Raw genomic sequence first — 16,333 nt, 5'->3', positions numbered from 1 at the left:
TTGTGGTATCAAGTGAAATGTCCCATCATGAGGTCAAAATATCACCGTCCATTTTGGTTTGTGACAAAATCATTGCAAAATAAATCCCATTCCCAATTAGCTTTGGCTGTAGCTAATGTTTTACTATTAATATAACATATCAACATAACGTATTAACATGCCAACTACCAAGTGATGGCATGCTAATATGCTAAACTAAGCTGGTGAACATGTTTGTATGCTGACAGCATTTAGCTTAACGTACCACTTTGCCAAAGTAGTTTGAGGACTGCTGGCATGGCTGTAGATTCTGAGTTTTATTTTACTTTTACTAAATGTTTGCTACATGTGGCTTTTGCAGACGTGTCATATATGTTGTAGAGCTGGCAGTGGTCAGACTCTCTGAGACACCTTTATACTGAGTCAGAAAACATGGTCATAACATTGCGCAGAGATGGTAAAAAGCGCTTTTTGTTCTAAACAGTGACTGGATTGTTTATGTTGGATGAATCGGAGGCCTCTGCACCTTCTCTGCAGTGGAAATTGTTAAACCAGAGAGTTGTTAGGCTGAGGTTACTGCAAGGGTTGATTATGGTCAGTGGATTACTGCGTGTTCCTGTCGAGATTGAAATGAATAGCCTTTGGACACATCACTGTTTGCCTTGAAAGAACACATCAGGACCTCAGTGTTTCAGTGTTTAGTGTTAAGTTGTCCAGGGTGCCATTTGGAATATGTCTGCTGTTGTCTCTGTCTCATCAGCTGAGCTTCAGGAGCAGAAAAACAAAACCGGCCAAGAATTGACACATAAATTTGACCTAATTGATCTAATCATCAGTGCTCATATCGGTCTTGTTAATCACAAAAACTTTTGTCTGCAACATGCACACACATTTTAATAGATTTAGTGTGTGTGTGTGGTTACTGAGCAAATAAAGAGGGTCTGTCAGCAGGTTTCACCCCACAGTGAAAATCCCAGTTTGGCTCAACACTCAGCCGGTGGCACCTGCTTGGCTTAGCGGTGAGTGTGCAGCTTACACACTGCAAAGTACATCAGTAAGCATTAGCATCGGACAGCATGTAAAGACGGCTCATTGTTCATTTCTCAGACACCGTGTTTGTTTTCACACATACATGTTAGTGGCCAAACATGGTTGTCTCCTACCTGAACTGTCTACCAACTCTGTCTCCAGTTGGAAAAGGTCCAAAATCAGGGTGATTCAGCCAGGAGAAAAACACAAGACCAACAGTGGATCACAAATTCATGTGTCAACACATGATTATGTCCGAGTGGAATCTATCACAGGTGTATGAAACTTATTGTGTTCCAGTTTCTATCTTTTGCTCCCTCTCCGTCTCTCATGCCCACCACAAATATCTGCTTTCCACCAATGTTAGCAGATGGTTATGAAAGGGTGAGGAGACACGGAGGAGCAGGGCGGGTCTGTGTATTTCATGGGACAACGAGCAAGGGCCTTTATTAACAATGTGAGAGTTTATTTTTTTTTATACCTCTCCGCCTCCTAGATATTCCTTCCCACCCTCCAGCTCTTCCTTTCAGCATTCACTCTGAGTTGGGGGCACGTGCAATATGGTTTAGTACTGCGTTTGGCGGACAAACAACAGCACTCCCCAAAAGCTTTTGTAAAGGTTTTTCTGGAGATTTACCCTCTCGTGTAAACTCTCATGCTGACCTTTGCTGATTCTTCCCTTTGGCGTAACTTTCTGCACGTTCTGTGGATCTACTTCATCCTTCATGCAGCCCTGAAGATCTAAAAGTTTTGAACTCCTTTGTGAACATCCAACCATGCAGATGTCAGGGACATGTGTCATGTTCATTTGTCTGTGTGGCATTGTTTCACTGGGGCAAAGCCTGAACCCTTTGCAGGACGTGGACGTATACTTTGAAACCTCTTCTGACACACCTGCATTAGAAACAGCAGCCGTTTATCCACCAAAAGCTGAGATAGGAGCGACCTTGTTGGATACATATGTTTCAAGTGCAGCCCTCCCTGCTGGTAAGTGGATGTTTTTGCCTCTCTAATGCTGCGTGTTTCTGTCTGCATGATGTTGGGTTGATGTTTAATAACCTGAATGGTTTGAAGTTATTTAGCTTCTACAGCAGAGTTAAAAACTAACCTCTTCATTATTTATTGTGGGTTTTTTTTCTGCTCTGCTTTGTGATTGGGGAAGAAGAAAGCGAGGATGAGCATCTCCACATGGAAACAGAGGAGGAGAGGGAGCATCAGGGAGTTCATTTCAGGAAGCTGGAGGCCGGCAGAAGAAGGAGAGGCGCCTGGGGGAAGAGGAAACATGCAGCTACGGTGGAGGCCACTGCATATAGAATAGTATGGCACTTCTGCCTTGTGAATGTCGAGTTGCACATTTTGTGTCGTACTCTGCGCTGTGACTGAGTTGGTGTGTGTTGATCTTTGCAGGCAGGGCTGGGGCGACCCCTGATGGGGTGGAGGAGGCGTGGAAAAGGAGAGGAGAGGACCAGCGCTCTCATGGCTGTACTCAAGGAGCTCCACGCTGAAAAGAGGCGGCTGATGGATCAAGGGAAAGCACAAGAGGAGGAAGAAGATGATGAGGATGAGGATGAGGATGAGGATGATGATGATGACGATGATGATGATGATGATGATGATGATGATGATGAAGATGATGATGAAGAGGAGGTTAAATATTTTGTATAAATCAAGCCTTTGTTGCTTTGCTTTAGTTCATTAAATCACTCATTTGAATCAGTGAAGTGAATCTAATTATTATTGAATTTTCTGTGTCAGGAAGAGGAAGAAGAGGAGGAAGAAGAAGAGGAGGAGGAGGAAGAAGAAGAAGAAGCAGAGGGAGAAGCAGAGGGAGAAGAAGAAGAGGCAACTGAGACCCCCAGCAATCAAACAGACACACAGTCAGGCTTCACAGAGTCTCCTCTGAGCGAGTGTCAAACTGCTGACAGAGAAATCAGCTGCAGGGGCCTCGGCATGACTCACCTGCCAATCATTCACAACCTGCAGGCCACAAACCTGGACATGGCAGGTGTGTGTGTGTGTGTGTGTGTGTGTGTGTGTGTGTGTGTGTGTGTGTGTGTGTGTGTGTGTGTGTGTGTGTGTATACAATGTATTCCGTTCCTTGTAGGGAGTCACCTTCCTCATGGGGACAAAATGCAGGTCGCCATAATGTAAATCATTACATTTTAGGGTGAAGACTGGGGTTAATGCTCGGGTATCATTTAAGATGGACTGAGGCAAAGTGGAAAACCTTTAAATGGGGATATCATTTTCAAACACAGTGAAATTTCTTCAAAATTTGATATGTTGTCTTTCATATCATCATCACATTCTGTTTCTATTTGTTTAACACAGCGTCCTAGAGTTGTACTTCCACCACATGTACTGAATCGTATATCATTCCATGCTGTTTATCTTTGAAGAGAACGACATCAGAGTCATCGCTTCACAAGCTTTCACTGGTCTACCGAACCTGGACACACTGGACCTGAGCAAGAACAAACTGGACGATGAGTCGTTCAGCCAAAACCCCCTGTCTGTGAGTAACTCTGCTCTGTGTGCATGTTATCAGCCACCAACCCACACAGCTGTCCTGCTCTGCTCTGTCAGTCTCAACGTGCTCATCTACGAATACATCACACCCATAAAGCTGAGTTCTGTACGTTTAATTTGCATCTTGCCACTACGTTAGGGCTCATTGGACGGCTATATGACTTTCAAAACAGTGCCATATGATGCAAATTCACAAGGGCACATATATCATCTAATCATCTATCTGCAGAGCTGCTGCAGAGCTAGCTGTCTCAGACCTGCAGTCCTAGACCTGAACTTCCAGTCCAGCCTGAATGCTGCAGCTGGAAACGTTTCTGTTTCGTATAGCTGCTCTTTATTTCTTATTTTGCACTTAGAAAATGTAAAGTGAACTTTACACCATCATGAGGGCTTTCTCTTCTAGAACTGTAGAGAGGAGCAGGGTCATAACCAGACTTTTTTTATCAAAAGGAGAAAAAGAAAACAAACCAAAGAGTCTTAAGATTGACTGATTAAAATCAATTAACATGCAGGCTCATTATTTGCCTGATGTGCCTGAAAACAAATACGAAAGATATTTGAAAAAAGTATTAACAAACCCTTAGAATATGAGGTATGAGAGCTGTGGGCTGATTTGTATTTTGAGCATTTACGTGAGTAGTAAATATCCACTGAGGTTAGAGTGACACAATAATAAACAGACAGAACACAGTCAGCAAATTGAAGCTAAAGGAAGCAACCGCTGCAGTAAAGCTCACGGCCTGCAGGTGGTACAAAAGTTATAGCTGGAGCAGATATTACTCTTTTTGCCAGTAAGAGACAATGCTGACATGTCTACTCCTTGCAGGTCTAAATTGCAGCTGCTATTTTTTCCTGTCCTATAGGAGGCTTAGGTCAGGATGTATAGAATCGGCCTGATATTGACCTGAAAAAACTCCCTTTTGTGAGGAACCTGCAGCCCGCCAACTGTGAATGACTGAGCTTGTGAGTTACAAGCCAGATTTATAAGTCACTTTGCATCTAATTAAAATAAAACGCAGGCTGCATCCTGTATCATTACAGTAATAAAAGAGCACTGAAAATTGCATTAACTAATCTTTTCTAAGAATAACCTCTGGTCTAACCTCTAAATGACCACAAGCCAAACACAGATCCTGACCACACTCAGGCAGCCTACCACACTCTGACCAATCATTACACGCCACCATCAGCATACTCTCATAGTATTGGCTGGACAGACCTGTTGGAAAACAGCTGCAGCCAATGATGTGGAGAATAAAAGGAAATTATTTTTGGAGGAAGATTTTTCTTCGTTTTCTCCTCACATCCCAGTAATGACAGAGGACTGATCGACTGGCTGGAGGGATACTGCAAAAGATTCAGTCCACTGCTTTGACTTGACACACATCAACCGCAGCAGCTTCCACTGAGGAGCCACACAGAGTGGCTTTACTAAAAATAAGGCATGATAGATGACATGGAAGAGATGCACAGATTTGACTTTCTCTCATTTGGTGTATTTCTGTGAACTCTGTGTCCTGCTTGGCAAGTCGGATGGAAAATTATGGATTTCGAGAGCCGTATCCATTTTGTATGGTTTATCTCTCTGGCCCGTTCACCCTTCTGTTTTTACTGTGAGTCCTGTAGAACTTGACCTTTCTCAAGAGGCTGAACCTAGATGGCAACCAACTCACCAGGATCCCGGCACTGCCTCCATCTCTGGAGGAGCTCAAGGCGAACAGCAACAAGCTCAGTGCACTCACCCCTCACTGTTTTAAAGGTAGGGCTTGTGTCTGTGTACATGGAAGAGAAACTGCATCGTGTATATAAACAATGATAATATTATTCAGTGTTCCCTTCAAGGTTTGATGAACCTGTTGTCCCTGGAGCTGGAGGAGAATACTCTGCATGAGGCCGGTGTGTCACCGCTCGCCTTCAGACCTCTAGAGAGACTTCTGCACCTCCAGTTGGACAACAACCGCTTCCGTTCCCTCCCTCTGGGCCTTCCTCCCTCTCTTCAGGTGCACTGGTATCGCTTAATTGAATCCTGTAGGGAAAATCCTCCTTCCTCACTTCAGACAGCCAGACTGACATGAGGACGATGCCACCTTGATTCCCCAAATCAGACATCCCCGTCTGTTTGTGTCTGTCTTTTCATACAGGAGCTAAAGATGAATAAGAATCTGATTGAGGAGGTGACACAAGAGGCACTGGGGGGCTGCGTCCATCTGACAGTGCTGGACCTGAGTCACAACCTGCTGCATGAAGGCATCGACACCAGTGCCTGGGCCCGTCTCAAGTATGTCCATCCATCCATCCATCCATCCATCCATCCATCCATCCATCCATCCATCCAGCCAGCCAGCCAGCCAGCCAGCCAGCCAGCCAGCCAGCCAGCCAGCCAGCCAGCCAGCCAGCCATTTTTTTGGCTGGATGGATGGATGGATGGATGGATTTTCCTTTTTTTTTTTTAAGTTTTGCAGTTTCTCTACCAGCCACTAGAGGGTAGACTGGTGTTGTTTTGAAGCACTTCAACTCTCATTTTTGATTTTTAACACATTTCCATCAAAAGCTGATTGATCTTATTACAGGTTAGCTTACTATTCCAAATAACAATATCAATAGCTGGGGCTGATGCTCTGGTGCACTCTTAGAAATGCACATAAACAACACACACACACACACACACACACACACACACACACACACACACACACACACACACACACACACACACACACACACACACACACACACACACACACACACAATCCAGATCAGCACTTTGAGCTCCTTTATCCTGTCTGTCATTTCAGTGACAATTCTGACTGATTCACAGACAGATATGACAGACAGACAGACATGTTCTTCTTCTAGTTACCTCACACACGCACGCACACACACACACACACACACACACACACACACACACACACACACACACACACACACACACACACACACACACACACACACACACACATATGCACACATATCACAGAAGTTATGACAGCTGACCCTGTGTACTTGTGAGGAAGAGCTGGAGGGCAACTGTGTGCCTGGATGGGTGTGTTTGTGCACGTATGTCTCGATGTGTCTGTGATGGTGTGTGTGAGTGTGTGTGTGTGTGTCTGTGTGTGTGTCTGTGTGTGTGTTGTTTAAATATAGTGAATTCCAGTGGGTTTTTTCTTTGCTCCCTGGGATCCTTGTGAACCACAGTGGGAGCTTCAGGGAAAACGGAGGAAAAGAGAATGCTGAAGAAAGAAAGAACGACAGGAAAGTGCCTTTGGGTTGCACCGTATGACCTAATGATTACATGATTACAATGATATAGAAATATTAAAATTGAGAAAATATCTTTGGGGGAAAATTGACTGAAGAAATTATGATTATCTTGTAACTGAAAACAGTAAAATGCAAAACTTCATCCAAAGAGCAACAGAGACGAAGAAGAAGAGTTTCAACAAGGCTGCTCTCCGAGCCTTCGTTTCACATATAACTCTCGACCTCATTAGTGGTGAGAGCAGCCGTCTTCCCATTGGCACAGCCGACTTATTAGCTGGTCCTCTTTTCTAAAAGTGTTCTGCAGCACCGCATAGACAACAGTGTGAACAAATTAAACCGGACCTGAACTTCACCAACACAGCAGGAGATGACACCTCAGAGGGCAAAGGTCATTAGTGAGACCCAAGTGGCAAAAACCAAGACTCCTCCCTGTAGCTGGATAATATATTATTCCGCAGACCTTTAATTATTAAATCCACTCTGAACTGCCTGTGGAGGAATGTATTCATCATGGAGCTCAGCAGAAGTGTGGAAAGATAGAGAGGGACTGAAAGAAATGGAGAAGCAGAATGAAAAGTCAATTGCTGACTGTTAAAATAAACTGCAGTGTGCTGGTTCTGGTTAGTGGAGCGCCTCTGTTCCATGTCATGGAGTCATTGTTATTCTACTGATGGGGTTCAGTGATTGGGGGCTACTGTGGAGGATACTGGAGGCTACAGGGAGCTGGGAAGTGTAGTTTGGACCTGGGAGCTGCCAGCTTCTCACCTCATTATCTACCTTGGTAATATATCTCATCTATGGCCAGTATGGTGTGTTTGCGTATGTTTAGATGCATTTATTATAAGCTAATATTATACATATACTGTGTTATAGTTAACTCACCCCAGATCTGTGTTGATCTGCTTTTTTTCCTCTGGGTGTTTACACTTACTGCTGATGTAATGTGCTTCAGTGTTTGTACTTGAGGTATTCAATTTTATGTTACTTTATAGCATACTCTACTACATTTCAGAGCAAAACATTGTACTTTTTACTCAATTACATTTATCTGACAAATTTAGTCAGAAATACAAAATATTATCAAATATTAATAGAGATTTAGCTAGACAGCGCTACTGAAAGTTGTTTAAATTAACCCAACTTTTACCAGCTGCAGCATTAAAGTGATACATGAATCTTTCAATGATTGTAATCAAATGATATAATACACGATAACAATCTGAAATGGGCCATGAGTATGCGTGATGAGTATAGTATATAGTATATTTTACCTCAATAAAATTTTGATTAGAGGACTTTTAGTTAATTATTATAGTAAGTATAAGTAAAGTAAGCATCAAGAATTATGATTAAATAATATCCCTTTTTTCCATTTCTTCATAATGAATACTTGTACTTCCGTTACTTTAAGTACATTTTGCTCCTAATACTTCTGTACTTTAGATGGTCCTTCCTCGGGGACTCAACTAGCAACTTTCATCAACACACACATTCATGTAAACACACGCGCACACACACACATAGACACAAACTCGCCTATGCTGACTGTCTTCTCCCGGCTCTTTATGAACCTGTCAGTTCAGATAACGGTCCTACATGCCTCCGCGCCCGCTCTTCGTCCAGTCGATCAAACCTTAACGCTGATCACACCACTGCTGCCGGCTCCACATGATTACTTACACAACCAGAGCATGTTTTAAATTACTAGCGTGGATTAAAGCTTCATAAACATCTCTTGTTCCAAAAGTCCAAAATAATTGTGTTTCATGGGTAATGTGTTTTCAATTGCAGTTTTTATTTCAAGCCATCAAACATTTTTATTGGGAAAATGATCGCAATCTGGACTTTCTGCTTAAATTACCTAATACTACAGGGTGTTCTGCAGTTTAACATAATAGCCTTGTAAATGTGTCATCTGCTTAAAGATTATCCAGAAAAACTAGAATGGGAATATAAAGTAATAAGTTGCCTAGAAGTGGTGCCTTATTTTATTTTGTGTTTAAACACATAGCAGTTTGGGCTCATCAAATGATATTTTTGTCCATTTGGTTTTAATTAGTTGTGTCATTTTGACAGAGAGGATGCCGTTGGAGAGGATCACTGTGTAGCTTCATTAGTGCTGTGGACTCAGATTGACTGCATGTCGGCACATGTTCAGCCATCACCACGCCAAGATGTGTCTGTCATGCTCTGTTGTGACATGTCCAAGCCTTATGGGACGTGTAACAAAAGCTCGCTCATCTTCAGACCAGCACAAATTGGTTTCATAATAAGCTTGCATAAATGGAGAAACACACACACACACACACACACACACACACACACACACACACACACACACACACACACACACACCACACAAAAACACCCCAAAGATGCTCAAGCATCACACAGATGTCAAGTGAAAACCTCTAACTTAAATGAAGTGATCTTTCGATATTCATTTAAAGGTTTTCCTCTCTGGTTACAACCAGACTGTATTTTGAATAGCTGCCTTTCCAATCTGAGAAAGTATACATGCACTTCTACAATATGCATACAAATACTCACAATGCATGAACAGTATAAACTACCACTGCAGGATCTTTGTGCTTAAATTCATCCAAATGTGCTTCGGTCTGTTTTCAACAGATGTGACAAATTGCTCGCAGATATCAGCATCATAAATTCAGTGCACACAGAAGCCTGCATCATCATGCCGTGATGTAGCTAAAGCCTTGTCCTGCCATCATCCATCCATCATTCAATTTTAAAACCCAGTCTTTGGTCTGTCTAGCCTGCTTGTAGCTCTGCCCGGCTACATTTCCTTGCCTGGTTAGATTGCCAAAGTGCGTAAGCTGGCATGGTGGGCCACTGCATGTAAATGTGATAGTATACATGTGTCTCTGTACCTGCATGTGTGGGAGGGTGAGACAAACCCCTCTGTGTGCTGGTTTCCATTAGAACCCACCACCCAAGCCTATCAGCTTGATTACTCCTTGCTTGATTTTTGCACACAAACTCATTTGGTGTTATACAAGTGCTGTGTGCCACTCTATAAATGCTCTCGAAATGAAGTAATAAATTAATGTTGGAAAGAGAATGTGTGTGTGTGCCTACAAGGTTGAATACGCGTAGTATCTATTTGTGAGTTTGCATTTCCAAATTCACACATTTGTGTTTGTATATACATCTCTGCGTCTGTGTTTGTGTATGTGTGAGTGCTTCTTGTTCGCATCATGTTGCACGTGCTCAGGGGTGCGTGTGTGTTGGCGTGCGTGCATGTGTGTAGGTGCCAGTGAGTGGGAGTGTAGAGAGCTCTGAGAAGAGAGAATTGTGTGTCCCTCTGCTCATTAATACCATGTGGAGCTCTAAGCAGCGGCGGCCTGCTGCTGCGCTTCCTGGCAAAGATTTAGAATACAAATCAGCAGCAAACAACTGCTCTGACCTGGTCCTGCTTAATGCATAGAATATTTTTAAGGAAAAACACATTTTCGTAGCAATCATAACTGCCACAATATGCATATGTTGAAAAAAAGCCTTTTGTGTGTTCAGTGAGTGTTGGCCTGTGTGTTCTGAATAGTGTCATTGTGCTCAGTCCCCTGTGTCTTAACTTTGTTTTCAATAAAACATTTATGGTCGTATTAATGTGATATTTTACTATGCCTCTGTTAAGCAGAGAGGCATATATCCAACCTCAGGCTTTCTGAAGTCTGTAGTGGACGAAACTGAAGGAGGACTCATGCAAACCGACCTTTCCTGTGATACAGACAAATGATCAGAAATTGCTTAAGGTACCAATGTTTTGACTGATTTAAAGATTGTAACCCCTTCTTGCTGTTACACATCATCTATCTTGTGAAAACCCTAACCTGTGACCCAAAACCCTGCAAAACCACCAGTGATTAATGTTGCCTCAGAGTTGTAAAGTTCAAGGGAGGAGAGTTAATGCAGAGGCCTTACTGTAAGTCACCTTTATGAGTAACAGAAATGCTCAGGCACTGTGCATCAGTCAACCAGATGCCAGTCCAAGTGTCTCCCACATCCATAACCCTTTGCTTGCTTTCTCCTCAGTGGTCTCCATTTCACTTCACTTTGTGGTCACTGGCTGGTCACCTCAGAGTGTTCTGGGCCCATTGGCTGTTCAGTGTGGTCTATGAATGGTGGAAGGAAAGGAAATGAGGTTCCTCTCCTGCTGTGAGCTATGCTGTAAACTCACAACAGCTGTGTGGGATATTCCAACAAAAACACTGAACCCCTGTACTACATCTTCGCCTCAGACCCCTGAAATCTGCCCTCCCTCCTCTGTGGCTATTCATTCTCTTTCCTGCAAACCAAACATTTTCATGCCCCTTATCTGCCACTCAGTCACAAATCCCCCCTCAAAATGCCATGGTCTCTTACATTGTACCCCCAGGCCCCTGTTGCTCCCCATCATTCCCCCACAGCCAAGCCTCCCACTTTGCACTGCTTCCTCCCCAACAGCGCTATGCAGGAGTCAAGTCACTATATAACATGAGGTCAGCAGTGAAAAACCATGGAATCAGACAGGAAGTGGGCCGTATAATGTTACCATGATCACCATCTTAGTTTATCATGTCAGCATGTTCACACTTCATGTAGAGCTAAACACAAGGTACAGCCGAGGCTCATGGGAATGTTGTTTGTTTTGCAGGTATTTTCATAAGCTTAAATATTTAAGAAATTTTGACCTGACTACAGTGCTAGATGAGTGAAGTCAGGAACTCACTAAAGATGTTACAAATCAGGGCCTATGAATGTGTGCACCAGACTTTGTGCCAATCCAGGCAGTATATGTTGAGATATTTCATGTGAAAACTTGCTGGCGGTGCCAGAGGAGAAGTTAGTGAAACACCAAGTTAGTAGGATTTATCCTCTGGGGACCATCAATGTCTGGTTAGGCAATCCATCAAATAAAAGCAGGATTTTCATTTGAAGGTCTTCTGGTAGATATCTGTCTAAGATTCACGATTCCTCTGTGTTGTTCTTCTCAGGTCCCTAGAAAACTTGGACCTGTCCTACAACCGTTTCACTTCTGTCCCAATGGATCTGCCTCTCCATCTCCGCAAACTGAGCCTCCAACACAATGACATCAGTCACATCCCCGCCTTTGCGTTCCGTCACCTGCGGCGTGGCCTGCAGTCCCTCCATCTATCCCACAATGCTTTGAGCAATGAGAGTATAGAACGAGCCTCTTTTGTCGGAACATACCGCTCACTGGGTGAACTCCTATTGGACCACAATCGTCTGGGGGACGTCCCTCACTGCATTCGACAGTTTAAGAACCTGCAGGTGTTGAGGCTGGATAACAACCAGATCAGGTAGAATCACAATTTCCATGAAGTCAGTTTTATAAGAGTCTTTAAGAGTGTCATAATGCCAGGATAAGCTCAATGCTTCCCTGCCTGTTAGCCAATCCTGCCCTAATAACATTAGCTCTGCTAGTTCAGCTCCCTTTGGAAATTACTCTAAGGAGCTTGGCAAAGATGCAAAGAAGGATATCATGGCACATTCAGTGTCTTATAAAAATAAATGTATTCTAACAGACGTTTTCAGCAACAGTCCTCATCAGCATAAAGCCCAAAACAATGACTGTACCAGACACTGGTCGCCAAAGCAACGATTATGACTGAGATTTACATGCCCTTGTGTTTTTAATCACAGTCAGCAGCCAAAATCCATAAATGTACTTCAACCAAAAACCTTAGCTAAGTCAGTCAATTCACTGCTGTAGAGAAGTCATAGAGGGGCCTGAGACTTCCTTAAATGATGTAAGAATCAATGACATTACTAAGTTGAAGTGAAAGCAGGAAATCTTTTTTTAGAGAGCTCAACAAGAGTCTACTGCCAGACTAGCAGCTCATTGAGGTTGTATTTAGGTACAGCCATGCTTTGAGCTAAATGCTAATATTAGCATGCTACCATGCTCATAGTGACAATGGTACATGGTGTGTTAGCATGCTAATATTCGCTAATTAGCACAAAATACAAAGGCTGATGTGTACGTGATTTGTTTTGCTTTTTCAGACGATATATATATATATATATATACAAATTATGGCATGACGATGGTGTTTGAGTAAAAGTCTGGGAACCACCGAAGTTATTACAATCCATCCTAAGGGGGATGTGAATGTGTGAACCATTTTATATGTCAATCCATTCAATAGCTGTTGAGACGTTTCACCTGAAACTACCAACGTGAACCTCACAGTGGTGACAGATAAGAAGTTAGGGGGGCACCAAAGATGCAGAATTGAGATACAGAATTCAGATGTAGTATGTCTAAATGTAATATTTGGTGTGTTTACAGGCTGGTGAAGCAGTGGGGAGTGTGCCACCCTCGTAATCCTGGCTCCACCTTGGCTTCGGTCCACTTGGAAAATAATCTGTTGGAGGTTGAGAGGATTCCCCCAAATGCTTTCTCCTGTGTCAGTGATGCTCAGGGACTGGTCCTCTATCCACAGCAGAGGTACTCATAAGCCCAGCAGACCTCACAGAGGGACAGACGTACATAGACAGATACATACCCACAATATAGGCAAGTGCATAATCATGTGGGCCTCATAGAAAAATAGCATTATCAGGTAGTTTAGCTGAGTTACTTGGCACTACCATTTAATCATCTCCAAAACCATCCTTTTCTTTCATATTTTGTCTTTGGCTAGAAAATAACTAAAGATTTTGTATGTTTTAAAGGTATAATAACATTTCCTTGTATAAAATGTCTAAAAACGCCTGCACCTACTGTGTGTTATATATTTTCTTGATTTATGTACTTGCATTATCTCAAATGTTCAAACCCAGAGAAATCCCTAATTCTTTTCATGCTAATGGTCCTTTTAATTTGGTCCGGGGAAACACAGCTAACATCAGAAGAGTCAGCTAACCTGACTAAACGTAATGTGAATAAACTTTTATACATCATCCATGAACATGTTTTCTGTTTGAGTCACATCAGATAGATTTTCATCTGCAATTTTAGTTGTTCGCCAACGAAAACGCGATCCTGTGCTACTTCACATGTCGTCAAACTATGCCTTTTGTTTTCATTGTTTTGATCGAGGGACCCCAATAGCGGCAGAAATTACATACTGTGCCTTTAAGCAAACATGTAATTTACACTGTAATGTGACTAAAAATGATATAAATGCTCTTGGAAGTGTAAAATGATAAGGAATGCAGTGGAATCCAGATCTGCTGAAAAAAAAGTTTTTAATCTGTTCTTTTCATTGCAGTATGAGGCATTAAAGTGATAGTTTTGCGAAAATGTAGACTAAAATGGATTAACCCATGTCTGTAGTCTGCGGCTTGCAGGAGGACTCTGTAGTCAGAGTAAGGAGGGATGAATTACGGGTGTTTGGATGTGACAGGGATACTGGCGGGGATCATGAAGCAGTCAGATCATGGGACTGCAGCATGGGGGTCCCTGAGAGAAAATGTCTGGTGACACAGTGTGAACCTAAGGGGCCCATTAGGAGAGAAAATATAAACATCATGCAGGTTCCCTATCACCAGATGAGTTCCAACATAAACATCCACCACCAGCCGCTCTGCAAGAAAACATAGTCAGTCTGACTGTGAGGGGACCTCAGCCAGGGCCTCCAAACATGTTCAGGTGACGTCAGCCACTGTAGGAATATGTACAGGGATTGGGGTGCAAGCATGTGTGCATGAGAGGAGTGGGGAAGCCCATTATTTGAGTTAGCAGGAGGGAGGAAGGCAAGGAACATGTTGGTGCCGAGTGGAGCGAAAGGACAAGCAACAAGCTGACTTGTAAGACACAAAACAGCAATTGTTCTCGGAAAGCAATGAAGCCAATCAGTGAAAGATGAGAAGAGCAGTAGTTCGTGTCTAGTCGAGCCCAATAAGACATCGCTCGAAGAAAGAGAGGAAAAGAGAGGAAAAGAGATTTAAGAGAGGAGGGAGGAAGGCACGGAGTTCTGTGTTCAGAGTCATTTTCCCATTCGGGAACTAAAGCCACTGGAGCTCTGGTGTCCCGCCAACCTTATTTACAAAGTGGCTTCCCAGATCTCAGTGTTCTCTCATTCTGTCTCTTTGTATCTGTCACCACGAGTGTCTCACTGTCCATCTTCTGCTGTTTGTCCCTCTCTCTATGTCTTTTTCTCCCCTACATCCTCCTGCACAACTCAGAATAAGGCAACAATGCACCATTCTTCTGTCTCAGCATATCTATGATCTCAGGCCCCTTCAGAGATGCTTTGAGCTCTGCGGTGCGAGTGTGACGTGAATGAGAGCCTTGTCCATAATGTTCCTGGGCTAGGTACAAATCTTCATGAGAACATAACAGAGCCAGAGGAAAAAGCTCAAAGGCTGCTGCACTCTCTGTTGTTGTTTTCTCTGAAACAACAACTCTCCTTCCTGTTATTCCTCTCATCCTGTATTATTACCCAGAACTCAGTTCAGGAACGTGAAGTGATCATGAGACGTAGACCCTGCTGCAACAAACATGACATTGGTATTTGTAGTCTCACAACAAACTAAATATTTTATGAGAACTGATGCAAGTGCAAGCAATTCAGTGTTTGTTAATTTGTTAATCTGCCTGTGCAAAGACAAAATGCACTTGGAACTACATCACTTAGACTAATGAATGTAATTAGAATGGTAAAATGTTGAGTTGTGCTCGGTGTGTGAAGTCGTAATTTACAGGCGGTGCACTTGCTGTGTTGACTAACTGGCTCCAGGTATAAGTTTTCGACAGCGAGCAGCGTTTCGGCGGCTCTAAATGAAGAACAGAAGGTCCCCTGCAGATACTAGAGTTACAAGAGAGGGAAGGAAGGAGGGAGGGAGGGAGCAGGGCTGAGGCAGCGAGAGAATGAAGCTGGGTTATTAAGAGGCAAGCAGATGACAAAGTTAACAGGCTTATGAGAACAGAGTACATGCATGGTCTGAATATGTGATATAAACACACCCACCCACACACACACACACATACACACACTTATACTTTTCACTCTCTCAGCTTGGGCGTGTAATCACATGTTAGATTTCTCCTTTCAGTCTTGTGCATGTGGTGCAGTCTCCATAATTGTACAGTCATTTTACAAACAGCACATTACTGTCTAAGAAACTACACATTCACATTTATACTGGAGTTCCTACACACGTACAGGCAGAGCCGAAGCTTTGCTCAAAAACAACCGAAATGCACCCGGACTCTTTCTGCAGTTTCCCATCTTTGTAGTTTTGCACAGATGGATGCTCTGGCTTTGATCTTAAATCCTTCAACCTCCCCTCCACAGCTTGTCACATGGGGTACTTTCAAATTTGACAGGCTTGCCACTTCAGTGCCATCCATCAAACTACGTGTGACATGACTAAACTGTTAAACCGACATCCCATCACACCCAACAGATGTTTCACGTCCCGTCGACCCAAGGCCAGAGTCCGTTTGTAAGGGGTTGACCGTAGAGCGACGTAGCGCTTTTCTTCTCCCATGCTCTGTCTGTTCTACCCGGCGACAGCCGCTTCCTGTGTTTGTTATTGGAGGAGTGGGGGAGTGCTGGCT

At 43.2% G+C, this 16,333-nt stretch overlaps 1 protein-coding gene across 1 annotated transcript; it reads left to right on the top strand.

Moving 5' to 3' along the window:
* The first annotated feature begins 2,196 nt into the window (after window positions 1-2,196).
* LOC139335394 (extracellular matrix protein 2) lies at window positions 2,197-13,283 on the top strand. The gene is made up of 9 exons (XM_070968985.1): window positions 2,197-2,301; window positions 2,416-2,655; window positions 2,764-3,013; window positions 3,408-3,523; window positions 5,164-5,296; window positions 5,380-5,537; window positions 5,679-5,815; window positions 11,796-12,122; window positions 13,115-13,283. Exons 1-9 carry the CDS (start codon window positions 2,197-2,199, stop codon window positions 13,281-13,283), a joined length of 1,635 nt encoding a protein of 544 aa, XP_070825086.1.
* Window positions 13,284-16,333: the final 3,050 nt, after the last annotated feature.

Source organism: Chaetodon trifascialis, chromosome 8, assembly GCF_039877785.1.
Source record: "Chaetodon trifascialis isolate fChaTrf1 chromosome 8, fChaTrf1.hap1, whole genome shotgun sequence".
Taxonomy (NCBI): domain Eukaryota; kingdom Metazoa; phylum Chordata; class Actinopteri; order Chaetodontiformes; family Chaetodontidae; genus Chaetodon; species Chaetodon trifascialis.
The sequence above is the reverse complement of the archived record's forward strand: the minus strand, read 5'-3'. Positions and strand labels throughout refer to the sequence as shown.

Coding starts and splice junctions, on each gene's coding strand:
- LOC139335394 (XM_070968985.1), top strand. CDS start 2,197: ATGGAAACAGAGGAGGAGAGGGAGCATCAGGGAGTTCATTTCAGGAAG. Junction 2,302..2,415: donor AGAGGAAACATGCAGCTACG/GTGGAGGCCACT, acceptor TGATCTTTGCAG/GCAGGGCTGGGGCGACCCCT. Junction 3,524..5,163: donor TCAGCCAAAACCCCCTGTCT/GTGAGTAACTCT, acceptor TGAGTCCTGTAG/AACTTGACCTTTCTCAAGAG.